Consider the following 20,843-nt stretch of genomic DNA (forward strand, 5'->3'; position numbering starts at 1 on the left):
CTTTCGGGGGGGAGGGGCGGGGAGCACCAGCAATTCACCAAAACCTACTCACCATTAACAAAACCAACTCACTTTGGGAAAAGTCGATTTCTTGAACAGAGACTTGTTTTAAAAAATTTTTTTTATTACAATAAAATTACAGAGAAGCAAATCAATTCATTTCAATCAAAATAACTCATGTTTACATCATATTTATAAAACAAACTGTACAATAAAATATATAAAGTGTTTTCACATTTTGTACTTCAATCATCATCTTCTTCCTCTTCATCACTGATCACATACTTCTTATGCTTTTTATTTGCTTTATCATCATCCTCTGCTTTTCTCTTTCCAGAAGGTTCACCTTCCTAAACAGATAAAAAAAATTTAAATCTAAATGTCAACAGAGTATTTCTAGAAATGTTTATCAAAAGTAGCTCTGAGATGAATGACTCCATATAACTCAAAATAACTATTTTAAAAAGAACATTCACCAGATGAATAAAAACAGTGGTCAAGGTCATGGCCAGTTTCCAAACCAGCAAGTACCAGGAGACGTTCAAAAATGAGAACGACACAGAGTAACTCACGCTATAAAGACACAGAGAGCTGAGGACCAGCCACGATGCCTGTCCTTTCCACTGTTCTCATGTTTCCTCTTTCCCTTTCCCACAGTTTCTCCTCCTATCAGTTTTCTACCTTTGAAGTAATTGAGGTTTTCCAGTTTTCATGGCTTTCAAAAATAAGGGAAGATAAGAAGCTCTATTTGTCTCCTCTTTTGTAACTCAGATCCTTTTGGGGAAGGGAGACTGTTCAGATACTGCGTGTCACTGTGCTACCCGGTTTCACATCTGACATTTACTGTAATACGACGACTTTACAAGGCAGCAAGCACAAATCCTGCTGCACAGAGGAGGAAACGCAGAGAGATGACTTGCTCCAGGCCGTGGGCAGCACCAAGATTTGATAATCCAGTTCATTCTAATCTGGACTCATGATCCTTCCTTCAAATACCAAGAAACGCTGTGACAGGCGGTAACAGTGGTTCTCTGGCACAGGGAAACTGGGGTCTGCAAAGGCCCCTGTGTGTCTCAGAGGCACACCCAGGCTCCTGGCATGTAGGTAGGGCTTTCACGCGCACTTACTGGGGAGGGACCTGGAGCAGGTACGGCCCTTTCCTACCCTGTAACCCACAGCCAGGACTGACCTGGGGTAAATGCAGAGATAACGTGTCAGGAGTTGGGAGGTCCAGGCAGAAGTAAAACCTTTGGTGTCACGAAAAAGGAAAGGAGGAGTCTTGGAAGACCTAACAGTACTTGGGTGAGGAAGACAGAGGATGGTTGCTAAAACAGACAGCTGGGAGGCATTTACAGAGACATTTGTACAGGGGGCAGTTACATGTTTATAACTGCTCAACTTCAAAGAAGGCGATTTAATGGATCACATCTTAAAATCTCCTTTCTGCGAATACAAGGAATAAAGAGAAATCCCATGGCACTTCTCAATTTTCATTCAGTCTCTGCTTGCCAAGAAATAGAACAGCATCTGTTCAGATGAAGATTCCCACTTGCCAACAGTTCAACACATTGTAAATGCATCATTAAGATGTTTCCTACATAATTTACAACAAATACGCTGCAGAATAATTTAACGATTTCTATCTGGTTATCTTCCATAGCATGCCACTTCCAAGAATGACTGAGAAATATTCCATGTTGTGATGAACAAACAATAACACAAGAAAGGAATTCTGCTTCACATGAGAAAAGAGCTTGCAGGAGCTCGGGTCACAGAGGGCCAAACGGACTGAAATACACTGAAACCATGGATACCAAGAACATACATCTATTTCCTGGAGGACGGAATAATTTTTTCAACAACCCTGCCACTGAAAACAACTCACAATGATGGGAAAACATAAACAAATCAGTGTAATGGCAAGAAAACAAAGTATGATCAGAGGCCAAAAAATGGAGTAAAACCAGAAACTCACAGAGATAAGCAGACACTAAAGCAGGCTTTCTCCTTGCACAGTTACCCCACTCTGTGAACCTGAGCTTGGGCTTTTAGATCTCAGGGCGACTGAGGACAGGAGACAAAGGCCCAGTGCAGCGGTTAACAGAAGGCCCCAAGTACCCCCTCTTTACTGTACTGGTGACCCAGAAACACGCCCAGGCCCATTTCTCTGAGGCAGGGGTCAGCAAACTGGTTTGGTAAGGGGCCAAGTAATAAATGCCTCAGCCTCCGAAACTACTCAACATTGCCACTACGGCAGGAAAGCACCGACCGATGACACGTAAATAAGCACGTATGGGTTCCAGTCCAACAAGCCAGGTTAGTAAGCACCGTGTAATCTGCCAGCCTCCATTCTAAATGGCTAAAAAGAGTAACTTCTAATCTGAAACATTAGAACTAATTAGCAGGGGATTTAACAAAATTCTAAGAAAATTCATAACCGTAAGTCAGAAATCATACTTCCAGATAATCTAAAAAGACCCTACTTCCAGAATATAGCTTAGAGAGGGCCCAGGGAGGGGCTCTCCAATGCAACTGGCTGAGGGAAATAAAAATGAATTTGGGAGAAGACCAATCACTCTGGGCCTCAAAAACTTCCACTCAGCTGAACTAAGTAAATGATTTAATTACAGATCACACAGAGAAGTAAGTCATCATGAAACAGAGCCAGCAGAAGTACAGTAAGTCCTCAATGTCAACAGGTTCTGCAATGTGAAGAGAAAGGACGAGGAGGCCAACGTGACCACAGGCTGACTGATATGCACAGACTTAAGTTCCTGAGGCAGCACGTCAATGTGTAACGTAACGACGCTCAACGAGACATTGTTTGAGGACTTGTGTAATAGGCAGTAAAGTCAAACATGTAAAGATTTCAGTCACTGGAAACAGCAGACATGAAAGATCATATATATATAAATAAATTTAAAATATTTAAAGACAAAAAGGAGAAACTGAAAATGAATTAGGAGCCAGAGTTTTAAAAATGACACTTTGGCCCTGGCTGGTGTGGCTCAGTGGACTGGGCACCAGTCTGCACACTGAAAGGTCGCCAGTTTGATTCCCGGTCAGGGCACATGCCTCAGTTTCATGCCAAGTCCCCAGATGGGGACGTGTAGGGGCGACAGTTCAATGTATCTCACACATCAATGTTTCTCTCCCTCTTTCTCCCACCCTCCCTGTCTCTCCAAAAAAATAAATAAAAATGTAAAAGATTTTTAAAGAAAAAGACAAATTAAAAAAAAAGAAAACCTAAATCTCTAGCAATGAAAAGGAAAACAAAGTAATAACTCAATGAAAGGTATTAACACATAAGACACAGCTGAAGAAAGAAGTGAGTTAGAAGCAAGATTTGAAGAAATATCCCAGAATGCAGAGGCAAAGACATGAAAAGTATGAAAGACAGTTTAAGAGTTATGGAGGGTAGAGAAGGAATAACATGCTCTAATCAGAATTTCACAAATAAGAGAAAAAATGGTACAGAAGTAATATCTGAAGGATTAATAGCTAAAAAGTATTCAGAACCGATAAAGACACCAATCTACAGATTAATAAGTCTAACAAATTCCAATCTCAAAATAGGTATCACAGTATAATTCTAGAACACCAGATTAAAAAAAAAACACAAAAGACTTTTTTTTTGTTTTTTTTGGTTTTTGTGTTTTTTTGTGGGTTTTTTGACCTTTATATTATATTGACCTAAAAAGACTTTTAAAAAATGTAAGTCCTAGAGATGTAACGTACAGCATGGAGAATAAACTTCATACTATATTATATATTTGAAAGCTGCTGAGAGAGATCTTTAAAATTCTCATTGCAAGAACATGTAAAACTAAGTGAGGGGATAAAGGTTAACTAGACTGACTGCAGTAATCATTTCACAAAATATACAAGGTCTGTCCAGAAAAGTGCAGCCACTGTTAATATTACTAGAATGCTTTGTGTGGCATCAATGTAACCTGGCAGCCAAGGGGAGCGGACTGGAATGTGCACGTGTGAACAATGACTGTACTAGTCGATGATTTCACTGTACTAGTCAGGGGGAGCCGTAGATGCCAATGAGTGCACACCATGCGCACTGTGTGGCCATCACACTCAAGATGACTAAGTAGAGTAACAAACCTGCATCAAATTTTGCATTAAGCTTAAACATTCCTCTGCAGGAACTATTTGAGTGATTCAGAAGTCCACAGTGATGGACAACTGATGACTGGCAGCTTCATCATGACAATGTGCCCTCTCATGCATCACATCCTGTGCAGTTTTTTGGTGAAACATCAAATCACCCAGGTGACTCAGTCCCTGACAGCCCAGATTGAGTGCCCCGTGACTTCTGGCTTTTCCCAAAACTAAAATCACCTTTGGAAGGGAAGAGATTTCAGACCATAGACGAGACTCAGGAAATACAATGGGGCAGCTGACGGTGATTGGGAGAACTATGTCAGGTCCTAAGATGCCTACTCTGAAGGGGACTTAGGTGTCATTGTCCTATGTACAATGTTTCTTGTAGCTTCTTCAATGAATGTCCCTGTTTGTCACAGTCCACGGCTGGATACTTTCTGGACAGGCCTCATACATATATCACTCGAACCATTATGTTGTACATCTGAAACTGATGCTATATACATAAATTTATATCTCAAAAAAGATTTAAATTAAGTGCCTGTTCTCTTCTAATTGGAAAAGGATACTATTAAGAATATAAATGAAAAGTTACTTTGAAGTAATGTTTCAATAACAAATTGTAAATTTATGTTAATTTCTTGAGTTAATATTATTTCAAGTATTATTTCACTTGAATAAAAAGAAATCAGTTTTTCTACCATCAGAATTATTCCCATAGCTTAAAACAATATACTGAAAATAAAAATTAAAATGAAAAAGATACACCCCCTGATCCACCACAGTGAATGATTTCTAGTTCTCTAGTCAGGCCCTGGCATCTCGGGATCACGTTTTTCCTTACAAGCCTTCCTGTCCACCTGGCACGCCCACTCTCACCAGTACACCCTACATGCTAACATTCTTTCCTCAACAGCCAGGGAAAGGTCTCCTCTGAGCCTTCCAACACCCATCCGAACAGGCAGCAGGCCCTCATCTGGGCCACTACAGTCATCTGAGGTTCAGTGACACGTGCAGATGGCTGCTGTGCCCCTGGGCTGTCTGGAAGGGCCTCTTCATTCCAGGAGCTGCCTTGTGGGCCGGGAGGAAAAGCCCTGGGACCGAATAAATTTGGTTTTACCTCATCACTAGTGAGTTTCTTTGCTTTGAGCAATCGTTGAGCCTTATCTTCTTCTGATCCTTCATCGCTGTCTGATGAATAGATTCTGGCTCGTTCCTCTGAAAGCAAAGGAATGAGCTCGGTGAGTGACTTTCAAAGACGGCTAGCTATTCATTTCTGGATTTTTCTTCTGACGAATGTCATTACTTCCTTCATTTTCCCAGAGAAAGCAAATAATTTAAAGTGTTTTGATTCAAAGATAAATGTAAATTTAGAAGTGTTGCAATAAAGCACTTACCCTCTCAAAATAAAAGAATGATGCATGACCTCTTTACACATGAAAAAGGCTGTGTGCAAGGTGACTGAGAGCAGACACCGCCGCTCTCCCAAAGTGAGCTACTGAAGCCCAAGCCCTTCTTTCATGGAGAGGTAAGTTAATTCCAAAATAAGCTTAAGATATAAGCAACAGGTGCTTTCCTGGTCCTCTGAGGACCTTTTGTTACCAGGCAGACATTTCAAAAGGACGTGTGGACGAGCAGCAACCTCCTCCGATGCCCCTGCCCCGGTGAGTCTCGGCGAGGAGCAGCCTGCTCCAGACGCACCCCCAGCCTCGGAGCCAAAGCCCCCCCCGGTGTCCCCTTCCCTGCCTACCTGACTCCCGGACAAAACTAAGGGTCAGTGAGTTTGTCTCATTAGGCTTTCCTTCTCTGCTAAGTTGAAAATTATAGAACTCTCTCCTTAAAAGCATCCTCAATTTTTTGTTTTTATTCTGGGGTATGTGTGTGTATGGTTATTTCCACAATTAATGCTTTCTGTGGGAAATTAGCACTAACATAAATAAATAAATAAGTAAAAGGTCTCTGTATATAGCTCAGAACTAAAGAACTGGTAGGAAGGAAGCACACCAGAACAGAGGCAATCACTGCAAGAAAAGGGGAAAGGAGTTTTACACCAGTCACAGAAGGGGAAATTGAAGTGTGCTCGAAATTTATCCCTTAACATGGACAAGACTAGAGTGCATGGTCCTGCACGGTGATATCTTACAGTGAACAGTACTCCCGAAGCTCTCGCCAAGCTGATCTGGGTCAATGCCTCACTGTACAGATGCAGGATGCAACACTCAGAGGGTGAGGTCACCTGCCCAAAGCGGAGGAGTGGCAACACCGATGACAACACTTTTAGGTGACATCTATTTAGCACTTGTGATGCGGAAGGGACTGGGCGAAGTGCTTTATATGTGCTATTATCCTTAAACTTCACAACCTCATGGTGTTTTGTACCAATTAGTAATTTCTAAAAGGTTGAGAAAAGGTACAAGTATAATTGGCAAACTTTCAAACCAGAAAAGCAGAAGCTTGGCAATAGTCTGAAAGTGGGAGCACCAGCAGTTTCTACTCTCTCGGGCTCACCTGAAGGAGTTCTGCACTGATTAGTCATTGAACCTGGAAGTACACCACCCCTCAGAAGTAAACGTCCAGTGAGTGAGCACTCAGAGCAAGCCCAATGCGAAGATGAAGTCCTGAACCCTGAAATAAAACTTCTGCACAGACTCACCTCGAATGCCCCCTTTGTATCGGTTCTTAATGGCAGCCAAGCTGATGGACTCCTCGCCTTCCTCTTCCTCATCGTATCGATCAGGTTCGAGGTAACTGGCACTCAGCCCCCGCTGGTGCTGCTTCTCTCTCATCCGGCGCTGCTGAGACTCCCTACGAATAGAAGCCCGCAAACGTTCTTCTTCTTTCTGTAAGGAAGCAAATAAGCCACGGAACTTAAAAAGAAACAGGTTTCATCCCACTTGAACCTAATTCCTCTCTATGTCCCCTGTCAGGACTGTTCTCTCCATGCCACACCTGTCACCACGCAGTGACCGCCGTGTTTTGCTCCAGGGCGTGAAGGCCGCACACGGGCGAAGAGGCAGAATGCTCCCCACACTCACCGTCTCAGCAGAACTGGCCCGGGCACAGCCTTGGCAGCTGCAACACCCCCTGTGCCGCCAGGCAGGGCCCGGAGAGCAGCGACCAGCCCAGCAACGCCATCTGTGCCCAGCAGACGCCTGAGGGAGGCTCTTTCTGTCCCCCCGACACAGACACCGGACTTGCCCAGGCTCTGCCACACCACCACCGTGCCCGGACAGTCCTGTGTGGGGCCCTCCACCCAGAGAGCTAGCTCCCCACAGCGCCTGCTGACAAGAGGTGCAGGCGGGGGAGGGAGCCTGAGCCCCAAAGGAGAGCCTTCACCCCCTTCCATCTGCCTGACATCCACATGTTGGGGTGCACAAGGCAGAGGCAGGATATGAGCAGTCGGGGATATCCTGGCATTTGCTCTGTATTACTACATACAACTCTGATTCTGTTGCTAGAATTGTATGCAGCAAATTGTTTCATTAAGTAGAATGTGGTTGTACTGAATATACAGGGTCTGGCAGAAGTAAGGCCTGCTTGAGTGTGGTTGGTAAGGTAATAATATGAGTCTAATAATTTAGTTTTAATTTGAACATTTCACCTAAAATGTCACATGGCGTGCTTGAGTGTAATGTTATTATGTTACAGAATCACATGCTTATGATTTTGTAATAAAAGATTTTGTAATGAAGAGGGGTATAATTTGTGCCGGACCCTGTGGCGTAAAAACCACTGTTGGCACGACAGGGCGCAAAAACAAGCCAGCTGACCCCTTGTGAATTCCCGGGGAGGGTAGGAGAAGTGGAGGAGAGCTTGGGGGATTTCTCAAGGTGGTCCAGAAGGGTCTTCCAATAATGCTGAGACTGGAGTCTGCAGTTCCTCCTGGCTCCCATGAAGGAAAAAAGGTGGGGAAATGGAGCAAGAAAACACGCACACACCAGACTTCAAAGCCAATGTCCCTTCACACCGAGTTCGCACTGCTACTGAATCTGGTTCCACTCACCGGCCCCCAGAAGAAAATACAAGGAGTGAAAAGGGCCAAATCTTCCACAGAGCCCGACGCCGAGATTACTAAGAAAGACCCCGAGGCAACCACAGCGCCTCAGCCTGCGGCACTAGGGAGCGAGACCTCCTGAAGCGGGCAGGGCTGCGGGGGTCAGAGCAGGCGGAGGGGAGCGAGGGAGCCCGCACCACCGCCTTCAGCTTCCCGAGGCGAGTGCGGCCGGCAGGCCAACGGTGTCAATGCTCACACACACATCTCCCAGGGCCGATGCCCCACGGCTGCATTTGTGCCTCANCCGAGTTCGCACTGCTACTGAATCTGGTTCCACTCACCGGCCCCCAGAAGAAAATACAAGGAGTGAAAAGGGCCAAATCTTCCACAGAGCCCGACGCCGAGATTACTAAGAAAGACCCCGAGGCAACCACAGCGCCTCAGCCTGCGGCACTAGGGAGCGAGACCTCCTGAAGCGGGCAGGGCTGCAGGGGTCAGAGCAGGCGGAGGGGAGCGAGGGAGCCCGCACCACCGCCTTCAGCTTCCCGAGGCGAGTGCGGCCGGAAGGCCAACGGTGTCAATGCTCACACACACATCTCCCAGGGGCGATGCCCCACGGCTGCATTTGTGCCTCACTGACAGTTGTGTCAGGGTCGACAACCAAGCAGGCAGAATGTTATAAACTGCCCCGAAAAACCACATCTACTCTCTGTCCGATTCTCCCATTAGGCACTTTCCCGTCAATCCTCTGTCCTATTTTTATTCTATTTTAGACTAAATCTCTAGCATTTCCACTGGTTTTTGACATGGATTCTAAACCAGACATATGATTGAGTCCTATTTGAAAGTATCTGCTGAAGTTCAGATTCTTTCAGTCACCAGCTGCTTTATGGCCACCACGGCGCACCCACCGCGCAGCCCATGTTCAGGACACGAACCCGACTCACTGTTCGTGCCAGCTGGAAGGAACGAAGGTGGGTCAGTCAGAGGTAATGAACAAACATTTTGGAAAGTGCTACTGTTAATATACCAAAAATCCCAGAATAAGCTCAGCAAACGTACCTTAATCATCTCTGTGCGCTGGCATTCAGGATCACGACCAGCCATTGGTAAGATTCTAATCTTCTGTGTCTTTGAACATCTATCTGCAAGTGACAAGGTCATCTTTCTGTGCGTGGCACTGTCTGTAGAGTGAGGCCTGCAGGAAGTGAACAAAACGTCTCACTACTTCCCATATATATTTGTGAACCAGTCACGTCAAGCATCACAAAACCAAAGGGCCAGCGACCATTACTTAAGTCTCTAGAAAAAATAGGCAGGAACACTAACGTGAATGTAGCAAATGGGAGATTTTGAACTTTCTTCATTCTATGGCTCACCGAAACAGTATCTCACGAGTAAAGTGAAGAATGGAAAGCTGGAATCAAAAAGGCTTTACAAAGAACAATCACCCTCTAAAACCAGCCCACGGATAGGCTCAAGCAGCATTTGCTGAACACTAAGTGCTGGGCACTGTGCTTTGTGTTTGAGATGTTGTACGAATTCATGTCACCGCTACTCTAAGAGATAATGATTACATTTTATATATTAGAAACCCAAGGCATAGAGGGGTTGAGAGAGCTACACAAGGTCACACAAGTAGAAACAGGACTCAAATACAGGTTTATCTGATTCCCAAGCCTATACTTTTGACTGTTAGAATTCTCAAAAAGCTAAGCCCTGACCAAGATTATTGTGCCCTTTCAAACATGAGCATTACCGAAGAAGGATAATCTGCTCAGCGCGAAGGAAAGAAAAACACGAACACTTCAGTGTGGTATCTATGGTCTGGAGCAGGCGATGGCTCTCGCCAGCTGACCTGAGCGTCCGGGGCTGCACAGGGGCGCACCCTGGAGCCGTCCTGGATGCAGTAGCCTCCGGGGCGGGAAGGCCCAGCCTCACACCTCAACGCCCTTCCTCTGACTGTGGGCAGGCTAACACCCTCTGGTCACCGGTCTCCCAGATCCCCTGTACCACGAGGACAGGGCACACTGCCTAGCAAGTATTCTAGGCCTCTTGGCAGGTACAGTAGCCACCTGAAATTAATAAGTTGACATTCTGGCTTATATAACAGTCTTTTGTAAGTCTGGTTAGCATGACCTGATTCCCTGTGGAACAACAACTTTTACTGCACGAGACAGAATAGCCTTTGAATCCAGACAGCCGAGGGCCAGATCTTGGCCTTTGACAAACTATACTGTGAGATTACGTCGGTCAGAAGTCAGGCATTTTGGACACCTGTATTTTGCTGCTTTACTGTAAAAAACAGTGCATTGATTGGTAAGAATAGTTACCTGAACGTGAGTTTGGTTTTGAAGACAGCTTGTCCCTGTAGACCGGTACCTTGTCTGATAAAAAGGTGGTTGTGGTCGCCTTGCAGTGGAGCTTTGTAAACATCAAACACCTCATTGCCCAGATGCAGAGACATGCTGAAAAGAAGGAACACTTCACGTATTAAGAGTTATAGAGCTTTCCTCCTACCATTTTACTTCACTGAAAATGTGAGTCAACTGCTGCTTTCTCTCCTCACACAGAACGCAGAAGAGTAAAGAAGGCATGATGCAGAAAACAACCTACCTAGAAAAGTACAACGTGCTGTGACCTTCACTCAGCCTCTCCTGCCTTCCCAGCGAATGGCAGTTTTTCTAAAATGCCCACTCACAGTGGGCAGCGCACAGGAGGAGGGGAGCAGTGTACCCTTTCCAAACCACTACACTGTAACCAAAGAGGATGATCACATTTTCAGCCCACCCTAACGTCTTCACCAACCTGAATGACCCTCAACCACCTACTTATTTCTCTCAGGTTTTCTATTCAATGCCAGGGACTAGGCACTGGAAATCCTTTAATAAGAGGTGACCCACCAATAAGATCTTATTTCAAAACTATGCTGGGTATCTCAATACTCTGCAGGCAGCCGGGGCTCACCTTCCATCTGACCACTTCACTATCCGAGCGTTGCTTTCTTTAATTTCATTTCCTTCTTCATCCCGGCGTATCCTCCATCGTATAGTGTTTTCTACCTGTTTTAAAGCATAAGTGCCTTAGAACACTCTAGTTTATGCTTCCTTTTTTCTCTAGAAACACATAATCATAAAATAAGCCTTATAGGTAGTGAGAGAAGAACATAAAACATTGAAGCCCTCTAATTTTAATTACCTAAGAGATATTGAATAATTCAACTACAAGAACAAAAATATGCTTGAGTGAATTTCTGAGCTCCCAGGGCTGGAACCACAGAAGGAACTGAGGGCCAGAGCACCTGAGCAGACACTAAACCTATAGTAGCCCTGGGATGTTTTAAGTCACAGCAAGAGCTACCAGGACAGAAGGTGAGGCTTGAAGCCGTGTGAGGTAGCAATTTAGAACTGCAACTCCCTATATAAAGCAGGTTCTCTCACATGGCTACAGACCCTATAAATGTGGGACCAACACTGTGTCTACCAGCCTAATGGAGCTAGGGAGGCTCCCCACACATTCACAGGCAAAAAGAAACACCCTGTGAAAACTAAAACCCCAGCTTTGAGCAGATTTAGAGTCTAACTTGATCTTAACTACACGGAGGGGAAATACCAGGCAGACGTAAAAAACATTCAAGAGCTTCTGGCAATGAAAGCCACTGTTACTGCAATTAAAAACTCGGTGGGACTTCCAGGAAGATACAGTACACCAAATGCATGTAGTTTATCACTGCTGCACCCTGGGAACCCACTAATGGGACAGTAAAGAAGTTAAAAAGGATGCACTCACAGGGATAAAGAGAATGTGGATCAAGATGGCAGCAATGAGAAGCCACCATTGTGAAAGCTGACGGCTAAGGCCATGCTTCCTAGGCCTAGTCCCCCACCATCAACCCTAAAAGCAGATGCTCCCATTTCCACTAGAATTTCTGGATTTCCATTCTATTAGATGCGACTGTCTTTGCAACTGGCTTGTAATGGTTCCCTTCCAGTTTTCCCCCTTTCCTTCTATATTCCTCATTAAATAAACAAACAACTATGAGGCCAGTTGATTAAAAAACTCAATTATATGCATGAATTAAAAATGATGTCATTCTTAAATTCATTTCAAAATAATGAGGGTACAGTGGCATGGGGAATATAGATTGTCAACTTGACAAACATTTAAGTGAGTGATTGGTACATGGAGTTTCTTATACAGGTCTCACTAGATTTGTGTATATTTAAATTTTTCTTAATAGCCCTGGCTGGTGTGGCTCAGTGAATTGAGTGCCACTGTATAAGTGGTCTGTGAACCAAAGGGTCGCTGGTTTGACTCCCAGTCAGTGCACATGCCTGGGCTGCAGGCCAATTCTCCAGTGGGGGGTATACCAGAGGCAACCACACACTGATGTTTCTCTCCCTCTCTTCCCCCTCTCTAAAAATAAATATTAAAAAATAAATTTTTCTTAATAAAGTACACAAAACAAAATAACCTGTCATGCCCTGATTGGTGTGGCTCAGTGGTTTGGGCACCAGCCTGCAAACCAAAAGGCTGCCAGTTCAATTCCCAGTCAGGACACATGCCTGGTTGCAGGCTAGGTGCTCAGTTCAGGGTGTACAAAAAGCAATGGATCAATGTTTCTCTCCTTCAGTTTTGCCCCCTCCCTTCCCCCCTCTATTAATAAAAAAATAAAATCTTAAAAAAAAATACCTGTCACTAATTCCTTTCTTTTCCCTCATACAAAATATTTAGCCACATGTAAATATGGAAATACATATGGACCATTATTAATTGAGAAGCCACTTCTGAAAAATGCTTTCTATTATACAAGGTGATTCTAATAATAATAGTAATAGAAATAGTAATAATAATGCTAGGTCTTTCCTTGTTGGACTGAAAGACACATGAGGGTATTTCTAAAGACAGCGGACCTCACAGAGGTACGTACATAAACTGTACGCAGTTCCCTATGCCTTAAAGAATTAATTACCCCACCAACTCTAAGAATGGTCAACCTAGCCTCAAGAATATCACTCAAGAAACAAAGGGTCTGGTGTTATTTTCCATCATGCACCAAGGTTTTAAGATAGTAGTCTGTTAAATGCCAACGTTTTGAACTCTGGGCTCCAAAGTTTTAGAGAAAATATTTATTTCTAAACTTCGGTGCTTCTACTAGAGTCTGATGTTACATAATCTGAAAATACAATAGATATACTGATGTACTAACTGACACATCATGCCAGAGAGTAAAGGAAAATGCAAAAACCAATAAAAAGTGAACAAATAAGGAACTACCACATTGACTTATATAAATGATGAGGAATAATGAAAAGCAGCAGAATAATGCCAGAGGCACTAAAACAGGCATGAAAAATAGATACACGTGTTCCACGGGAAAATACTAACAGATGGATTAATGGGAGCTAGGGAGAAGCAGGGCAAAGGACACAGAGAACAGCAACAAAAAACCACTCTACGCACCAAACCTATTAATTCTGAGACCTAGAGCAAGTTATTTGTACCTTTATATCTGCATTTGATTTGCATTTGCATTAAGAGGGAGGAGTGGTGAAATTTTGCTGAAAAGCTTTGGACACCCATTCACTTTGGATAGAAACCATCTTATATCAAGCTTCTTCAGGCACTTGTGGGTCTATCACACTTGAAGGGATGAAACTGTTCTAAAAGTTCAGCTCTTAAATTCTAAGAATGCCAGACTGCCACTTCTTAACAGTCTAACACCATGTACAATATTCACTGAAAAGTGTTTACAGGAAGTCCTTCAGATTTAAGCATTTAAAATGCAGGGCTGGGATGGGAGTAAAAGACAGAAAACTGTACTTGAACAATAATTAAAGAAAAAAAGAAAAATAATAAATTTAAAAAAAGAATTTAAAATGCACAGCTCGTTTTAGTGTAATGAAGGAAACTATTTCTTATTCTTTGGTACAACTCATCTGTTCAATCTACACCCGCCTCCATGAAAGGAGGATTACAGGCAGTCCTTGGACAGACGTAACAAGACTGTACATGGCATCAAAGACAAGTGTTAATAGGAACTCAGTACAGTAAAGAGTCAGTAGAAGCAATCAGAAGAATACAAAGAGAGCCACAGGGGAATTGTTAGGTATGAGTAACAAATTCTCCTTTTGTACATGATTTATTTATTCATAGATCAAAGAGCCTGGAGAATTTACTCTTGCAGGAAGTTGCTACAACTTAACCCACAGTACACACGGAGAGAGTTGTTTGAAACACCAAAACACATAATTTGTTACATAATCTGAAAATACAATAGATACACTGATGTACTCACTGCTGCAGTGAGTACATCAGTATATCTGATGTCCACAGTAGCATTTATTCTAAAGGAAGTATCTAATAATTTTTTAAAGCATCAAAAAAGTATAATAGCAAGAAAAGTGACAGAAAGTAACATATTTAAAGAGCAAAAGCTATATATTTTCTTCCTAAAAAATCATTTGAAAAGGAAGAAAATCCATTCGTTACTAAAACAGACTTTCTTTTTCTTTTTTTTACTCGATTTACTGAGGTGACATTGGTTAATAAAACTATATAGGTTTCTGGTATACACTTCTACAATACACCATCTGTATACTGTATTGTGTGATTACTACCCCTAAACAATCGTTTTCAAAGGCTCAAGTCTCAAGTTAGGGTCTCTACGTGTCACTTTATTAAGGAGAAACAGAAAGGAGTAAAACATGAAATGGTACCTTTAGTTTTAACCTGGTTCGACCCTCTTCATCCAGCATTTCTTCATCTTCAAATTCATCTTCATAATATTGAGGGTCAAAAGGTCTGCAAATTTTTGAACACAAACTAGTAATCATATTTTGTAAGGAATATTACCACTGCTAAATAATAATATACGTATTAATACTACTAAACTAAAAAAATCATAATGTAATTAACATTCGTAATGGTCAAATATTTTCACGTTCAACTTTAAGAAAATTCAAATCACTGCACTTCCTTGCAATTTGGTGTTAATGCATGTTGTCTGAACTAGAGTGCAAGCAAAGCTAACTATTCTAAATGTTCTTTATTCTTATGTAAGTCTTTAAGGAATAGGCCACACATTCTCTATCATTTTGCTTGGGAAAAAAAGCTTAAATCACACAATAACTGGCATGTTAGCAGTGAAAAACACCAACACCATTCAACTGTCCAAAACTACTAGCTTTTCTGGATCCACGATGGCTGCCACAGTGGACATCTGCTGTTTCTCTAGCAAACTGCCTACTCTCCATTTCGGCATTGTGTACTAGTCAAAAACACTCAAAGGCTTATGATATCTGTCAATGACTAAGTATCAAACTGCTAAACACAATTACAAGCATCAGAAATCTCTTTTATTGTTATAACAGTCCCCACTTTTTCTATTACAGAATATCTTTGATCTATTTCTTCAGAGACACATGACCAGTCTACCAGTTTGTGATGGGTCAACTCATGTAAACTAAGAAAGCTGTCACCATCCCACATATTTCTACCCGACATTCAGAAACTTTTTGCTGATCTCCTTACCTGGGCTCTACACTGAGAAAGTTGGGCAGTTTAACAAAGTACAGGTCATTTCCTAAATCAGTGTTTACTTTGGGTATTTCTACTTCTATTCTGGTCTCAGGAATTGGCTCCTCTTCCTGCTGATCCTGAGGCAATCCATTTTCATCCTAATTAAAAAAAAAATCATAGAGTTTCAGAGCTTCACGGGATCTTAGAAACGGTCTAGCTCAACCTCCACACTTTAATTACTCAGGTAGGCAAGGGCACACTGAGACACTGCTACAGGGCTAGGGCAGCCCTCCATCCCCATTCCCACCCACCCAGCCCCCAAAGCCTCATGGGATACAAGATCAGCTTAGAAGCATCGATACAAGAAAATCTCTTGTGACAAGCCTGTCTTCCACATACTCACCAAGAGAAGTGAGAAATTAATTAACACTTCAATGGGAAGTTATGAAGTCACTCTACCAATTAAGATCAAAGATTATCAACACAGCACACAACACACTTCTCAGCATGAACAAGAAAAACATTTAAATCAACGGTTTTCAAATCACAGGCCCTTGCAGTCTAGTCTCTTAAAACATGGCACCAACCTCATGCTGGGCAGTTTTTTCTCTTCTCTTGTCTTCTCGTCTTGTCTTGTCTTCTCTTCTTCTCTTCTCTTCTTTTTCTTTCTTTCTCTCTCTCTTTCTTTCTTTTTTAACCCAGTTTCCCCTAATGGTAACATCTTGCAAAACTATAGTATAATATCACAACAGGAAGCTAACCCTCAGAGTCAAATATAGAACATTTCCATACATAAAGATTCACGCTGACCTTCTACAGCCACATCTACTAGGTTCTTGCCCTCACCCCTCCTTAATCTCCAACAACCATTACTTTCTTCTCCATTTCTATAACTTTTGTCACTTTAAGAAGGTCACATAAATGGAATCATACAATATGTAACCTTTTGGGATTGGCTTTTTTTTTTTAAACTCGGCATTTTCCCCTGGAACTTCATGTGTCAATAGTTCAATCCTTTTTATTGCCTCAGTACAGATGTGCCAGGTCAGTTATTTCTACTCCCCCTTAAAACCAAGAGTTCCCTACATGACTAAGAAAGCCATCTGTTCATTGTATTTTCATACTGTAATTCAGTTTTCAACTTCCTCTTCTTGGTGGAAGAGAGATCCTTAGTCTCAGAAAAAGGGTTTTTAATTAACCCTGAATAAGGGCCCAGTTCACACCAGTAATTTTACTTACAACAGGCTGCCCCGGAGTAGGCGGTTTATCTTCTCCATCACTACCTGAAGATATATCATCTGCACCTCCAAAGAGATCCATGGTTCCACTATTATCTTCAATTTAGGAGAAAAATGCATGGTATTAATATCTGTAACAAAGGTTCTTCCAAGCTATCACTTCGACATATTCCCAAGGTTTCTGGACCACACCAGGAAACCACTCAAACACAACTCTGAGCCTGGCTCTCGAAGATCTGACTAGATGTCTGTGGAGAGGGGACAGGGCAAATCCAGTGAAAGGCAGAGGAGACACTGCTTTCTCCATTCACAGCATCCTTGTTCTACTTTCCTTTGACCCCGGGAGCCCAAATGTCCTCCTACAGTCCACATACTCAAATTTGGGGCTTAAAGAGTCCATATAGGCCTCTTCTCTACACAGTCCTTCAAGTTTTAAAATTACAGGTCCACCCTGGCTGGTGTGGGTCAGTGGATCGAGTACCGGAAGGCCTGTGAACCAAAGGTTGCCAGTTTGAGGGCCAGCCATGGCACACCCCTGGGTTGCAGGCCAGGTCCCCAGTTCGGGGCACATGACAGGCAACCACACATTGCTGTTTCTCTCACTCTCTTTCTCCCTCCCTTCCCTTCTCTCGAAAAATAAATAAATAAATAACATCTTTTAAAAAAACATGCAGCCCTGGCTGGTATAGCTCAGTGGATTGAGCACGGGCCTGCAGACCATGCGATCCCGGTTTGATTCCCAGTCAGGGCACATGCCTGGGTTGCAGGCCAGTTCCCAGCAGGGGACTCACGAGGCAACCGTACATTGATATTTCTCTCCTTCTCTCCTCCCCTTCCTCTCTAAAGATAAATAAATAAAATCTTAAAAAAAACACACAAAAAATTACAGGTCCATATCTCTCCAGGGCCCTCTCTTCACAAGCAGAACTTCACCTGGGTTTGGGCAAAACAATAATAATCTGTAATAAACCAACAAGCCAAGGCGGGCAGTATGGGGGTGAAGAGAAATGGTCAGAAAGTGGACTGCTTGAAATTGAGATCATAGAAGTGTTACAGTGACTGGTGACCTGGTCCAGGATAAAAACAGTGAGTTACTGAGACAAAGTGGAGGGCAGATCACTGAGAAAGGAGAGGCAACCTATTAGAATGGCCACAGTCCAGCACGATGACAACAACAAATGCTGACAAAAATGTGAAGCACAGGGACTCTCATTCTTTACTGGTGGGAATGCAGAACGGTGCAGCCACTTTGGAAGTCTAGCAGATTCTCACAGAACTACACACACTCTTACCAAACACTCCAGCAACTCCCTCCTTGGTATTTTCACCCAGAGAACTGCAAACTTATCCACCCACAAACCTACACAAACATATTTATAGCGGCTTTATTCATAACTGCCAAAACTGGAAAGCAACCAAGATGTCCTTCAGTAGGTGAGTGGACACACTGTTACTTCCAGACAATGGACTGTCATTTAGTGCTGAAAAGAAACAAGCTGTCAAGCCATAAAAAGGTCTGGAAGAAACTTAAATGCCTATTACTAAGTGAAAGAAATCATTTGAAAATACTACGTTCCAACTATATATTCTGAAAAGGCAAAACTATAGAGATAGTGAAAGATCAGCGATTGCCAGGGGTCAGCAGGGAGGAGAGACGAATATGCAGAACAAAAAGGATTTGCAGAGCAGTGAAATTACTCTGTATGATGCTCTAATGAAGGATACATGTCATTACACATTTGTCCAAACCCAGAGAATACACAACACCATGAGTGAGCTCCAATGTAAAGTGCTGACTCTGGGTGGTAACTATGTATCGGTGGAGGTTCATCAGTTGTAACAAACGCTGACAATGGGGACGGCTATGGGTACACAGACAATCGCTACACATTCTCCTCAGCTTTGCCATGAAACTTAAATTGGTCTAAAAATTAAGTCTTAATAATAATAAAGAGGAGACGAGGATGGTCAGGTACTAAAGAGTTCATCCATACGTGAAAAAAATTTCACAAAAACTACAACCCATCCATCAACATTCTCATGTCTCTTCTTGATTCCTTTTGTTCTTAGTTCTACCGCCATCCAAGACACTATACGTTTAATTCACTTACTGTGTTGTTATCATCGGTCTCCCTGCCCTCCCGGGCTCCACCTGATTGTGAGTTCTCCTAGAGACTGGTCTTTATCTGTTTTGATCATTGCTGTATTCCCAGTGCCCAGAACAGTCCAATTCACAGGAGATGCTCAAGAAATAACCGTGAATGAAATGAAAGAATGAACATACCCAATACTCCCTATAAGATGGTTAGTATCACCTCCCTTTTACAGATCAGGACATTGAAGTGTAGTAATTAATTTGACCAAAATCATATGTTTGGAAAGTGGAGCTACAAAGATTCTAACCTGGATTATCTAATTTTGAAGTCCACACTCATAACTACTAGTTACAGATCCAAAGAGCATGCTGTTCTGTCCAGCTCACCTTTTCTCTCCAGTTGCCTGTATAAGGTTTGCTTTAGTTACATTACTTATGACAATTTACATAAGCTATTTAACGTTAATGTTTATTTACCAGTCAGCTGGATGACGGTTGTGCATAATCAAACCATCAAAATAGTTTGCTGTAACTTTTATACTAACATCGTTATGCACAGTAATTTGCCATTTGAAACAGTCATCCATGGAGATGAAGAGGAAGATCTTTTATCCTCACAACAAACCCACCTCATCTAACACTGCTTTCTACGAACTCTTCATCTGACCCATAGCTCAAAGAACCAGGTTCATCATCTGACATTAACCTGTTAAGAACTTAAGAACAAGCTGTTCTGGAACTGTCATTCAAACTGAAGCATGAACCCTGCCGCCTCCGCCCGAACCACCGCCTCAGCCCCTACTGACGGAGTCATTCTAACTGTAAATGAAGAAACAGGTCCGTCAAGTGAAACAGCCTAAGCAGTTTCTCTTATCTGCACAACTTCCCTGTGTACACTAAGTGTACCCACACTGAGCACGTACTATCATTAAATGCAGAAAGAGGAACAGAAATAAATACACGAAAAAGAAGTAATTGAAGTACCTTTTGGAACCTCAGTGTCACTATCCGCTTCTGAATCAGATGCGATTGCATTCTTGCGTTTCATGCGCAAAACTTCATCTTCACTATCGCTGCCTCGTGCAGACTCTGTAAGAGTAAAATGAGAGGTTCTGCATAATCGCAGTCACATCATAACCTTGAATTTTGCATTTTAAAAGCAACACTGGGGATGAACAAACCGGTGCACCCACACAATGGAACACTACTCAGCAACGACTACGGAGGGATTACTGATACATCTCAAGTGCATTGTGCTAACGGAAAGAAGCCTAAGTGAAAGAAAAAAGGCTACCGTATGATCCCATTTATATGATGACATTCTCAAAAATACCAAAAGTAGTGACAGAACAGACCAGTAGCTGTCAGGGGTCAGAGGTGGGGGAAGGATGTGACTGAAAAAGGGGGACTATAAGGGAGTTTTTTAAGGTGACAAAACAGCTCTGTATCCTGACTGGGGTGGTGGTAGTTACACAAATCTGTATGCATATTAACACTAAAGTAACTGTACACACATAAATAAAAATCAACTTACTGTAGTTAATTTAGAAATAAAATTAATAAAAAGAATATTGGTTTCTGTAAGCAGAAAAACTCGGCAGAATGAGAAAAGCAGTACTGAAACTTGTGATTAAATTTATCTATAACTCATCACATTAAAAAAGAGGTAAAAATACTGCAATGGAAGAGAAAAATACATCATGTTCTGGGTCGTACGACTGTTTACCTAATTGTAAACTTTAAGAAAATCAACTGAACCACCGCAGAACTAATATAAGAATTCAGCAGAATAACCAGCTAGCTACAAGACTATGACCCTAGTCTTGGGTCAGTCTGCTAGTACTTGAGAAGCAGTTCAGGAGCCCTAACAATTCTGACA

At 42.5% G+C, this 20,843-nt stretch overlaps 1 protein-coding gene across 3 annotated transcripts in view; it reads right to left on the reverse strand.

Annotated features, from left to right (window-relative positions):
* The window catches only part of LEO1 (LEO1 component of Paf1/RNA polymerase II complex), a 42,309-nt gene that overhangs the window by 15,784 nt on the left and 5,682 nt on the right, over positions 1-20,843 (reverse strand). Inside the window, exons 3-12 of one of the 3 annotated variants that reach the window (XM_037054639.1) lie at positions 19,949-20,053; positions 16,871-16,965; positions 15,644-15,789; positions 14,830-14,914; positions 11,078-11,172; positions 10,444-10,578; positions 9,173-9,308; positions 6,770-6,956; positions 5,237-5,334; positions 111-350 (exon numbers count right to left, since the gene is read on the reverse strand). In XM_037054639.1, coding sequence (XP_036910534.1) covers positions 246-350; positions 5,237-5,334; positions 6,770-6,956; positions 9,173-9,308; positions 10,444-10,578; positions 11,078-11,172; positions 14,830-14,914; positions 15,644-15,789; positions 16,871-16,965; positions 19,949-20,053 — 1,187 coding nt within the window. In that variant the 3' untranslated portion in view covers positions 111-245. Of the gene's footprint in view, positions 1-110; positions 351-5,236; positions 5,335-6,769; positions 6,957-9,172; positions 9,309-10,443; positions 10,579-11,077; positions 11,173-14,829; positions 14,915-15,643; positions 15,790-16,870; positions 16,966-19,948; positions 20,054-20,843 lie in introns of those variants that run through there. The other 2 variants (XM_037054641.1, XM_037054640.1) reach the window with 2 other exon arrangements.

Source organism: Sturnira hondurensis, unplaced genomic scaffold (genome assembly GCF_014824575.4).
Source record: "Sturnira hondurensis isolate 20B ecotype Veracruz unplaced genomic scaffold, ASM1482457v3 Scaffold0008196, whole genome shotgun sequence".
NCBI lineage: Eukaryota > Metazoa > Chordata > Mammalia > Chiroptera > Phyllostomidae > Sturnira > Sturnira hondurensis.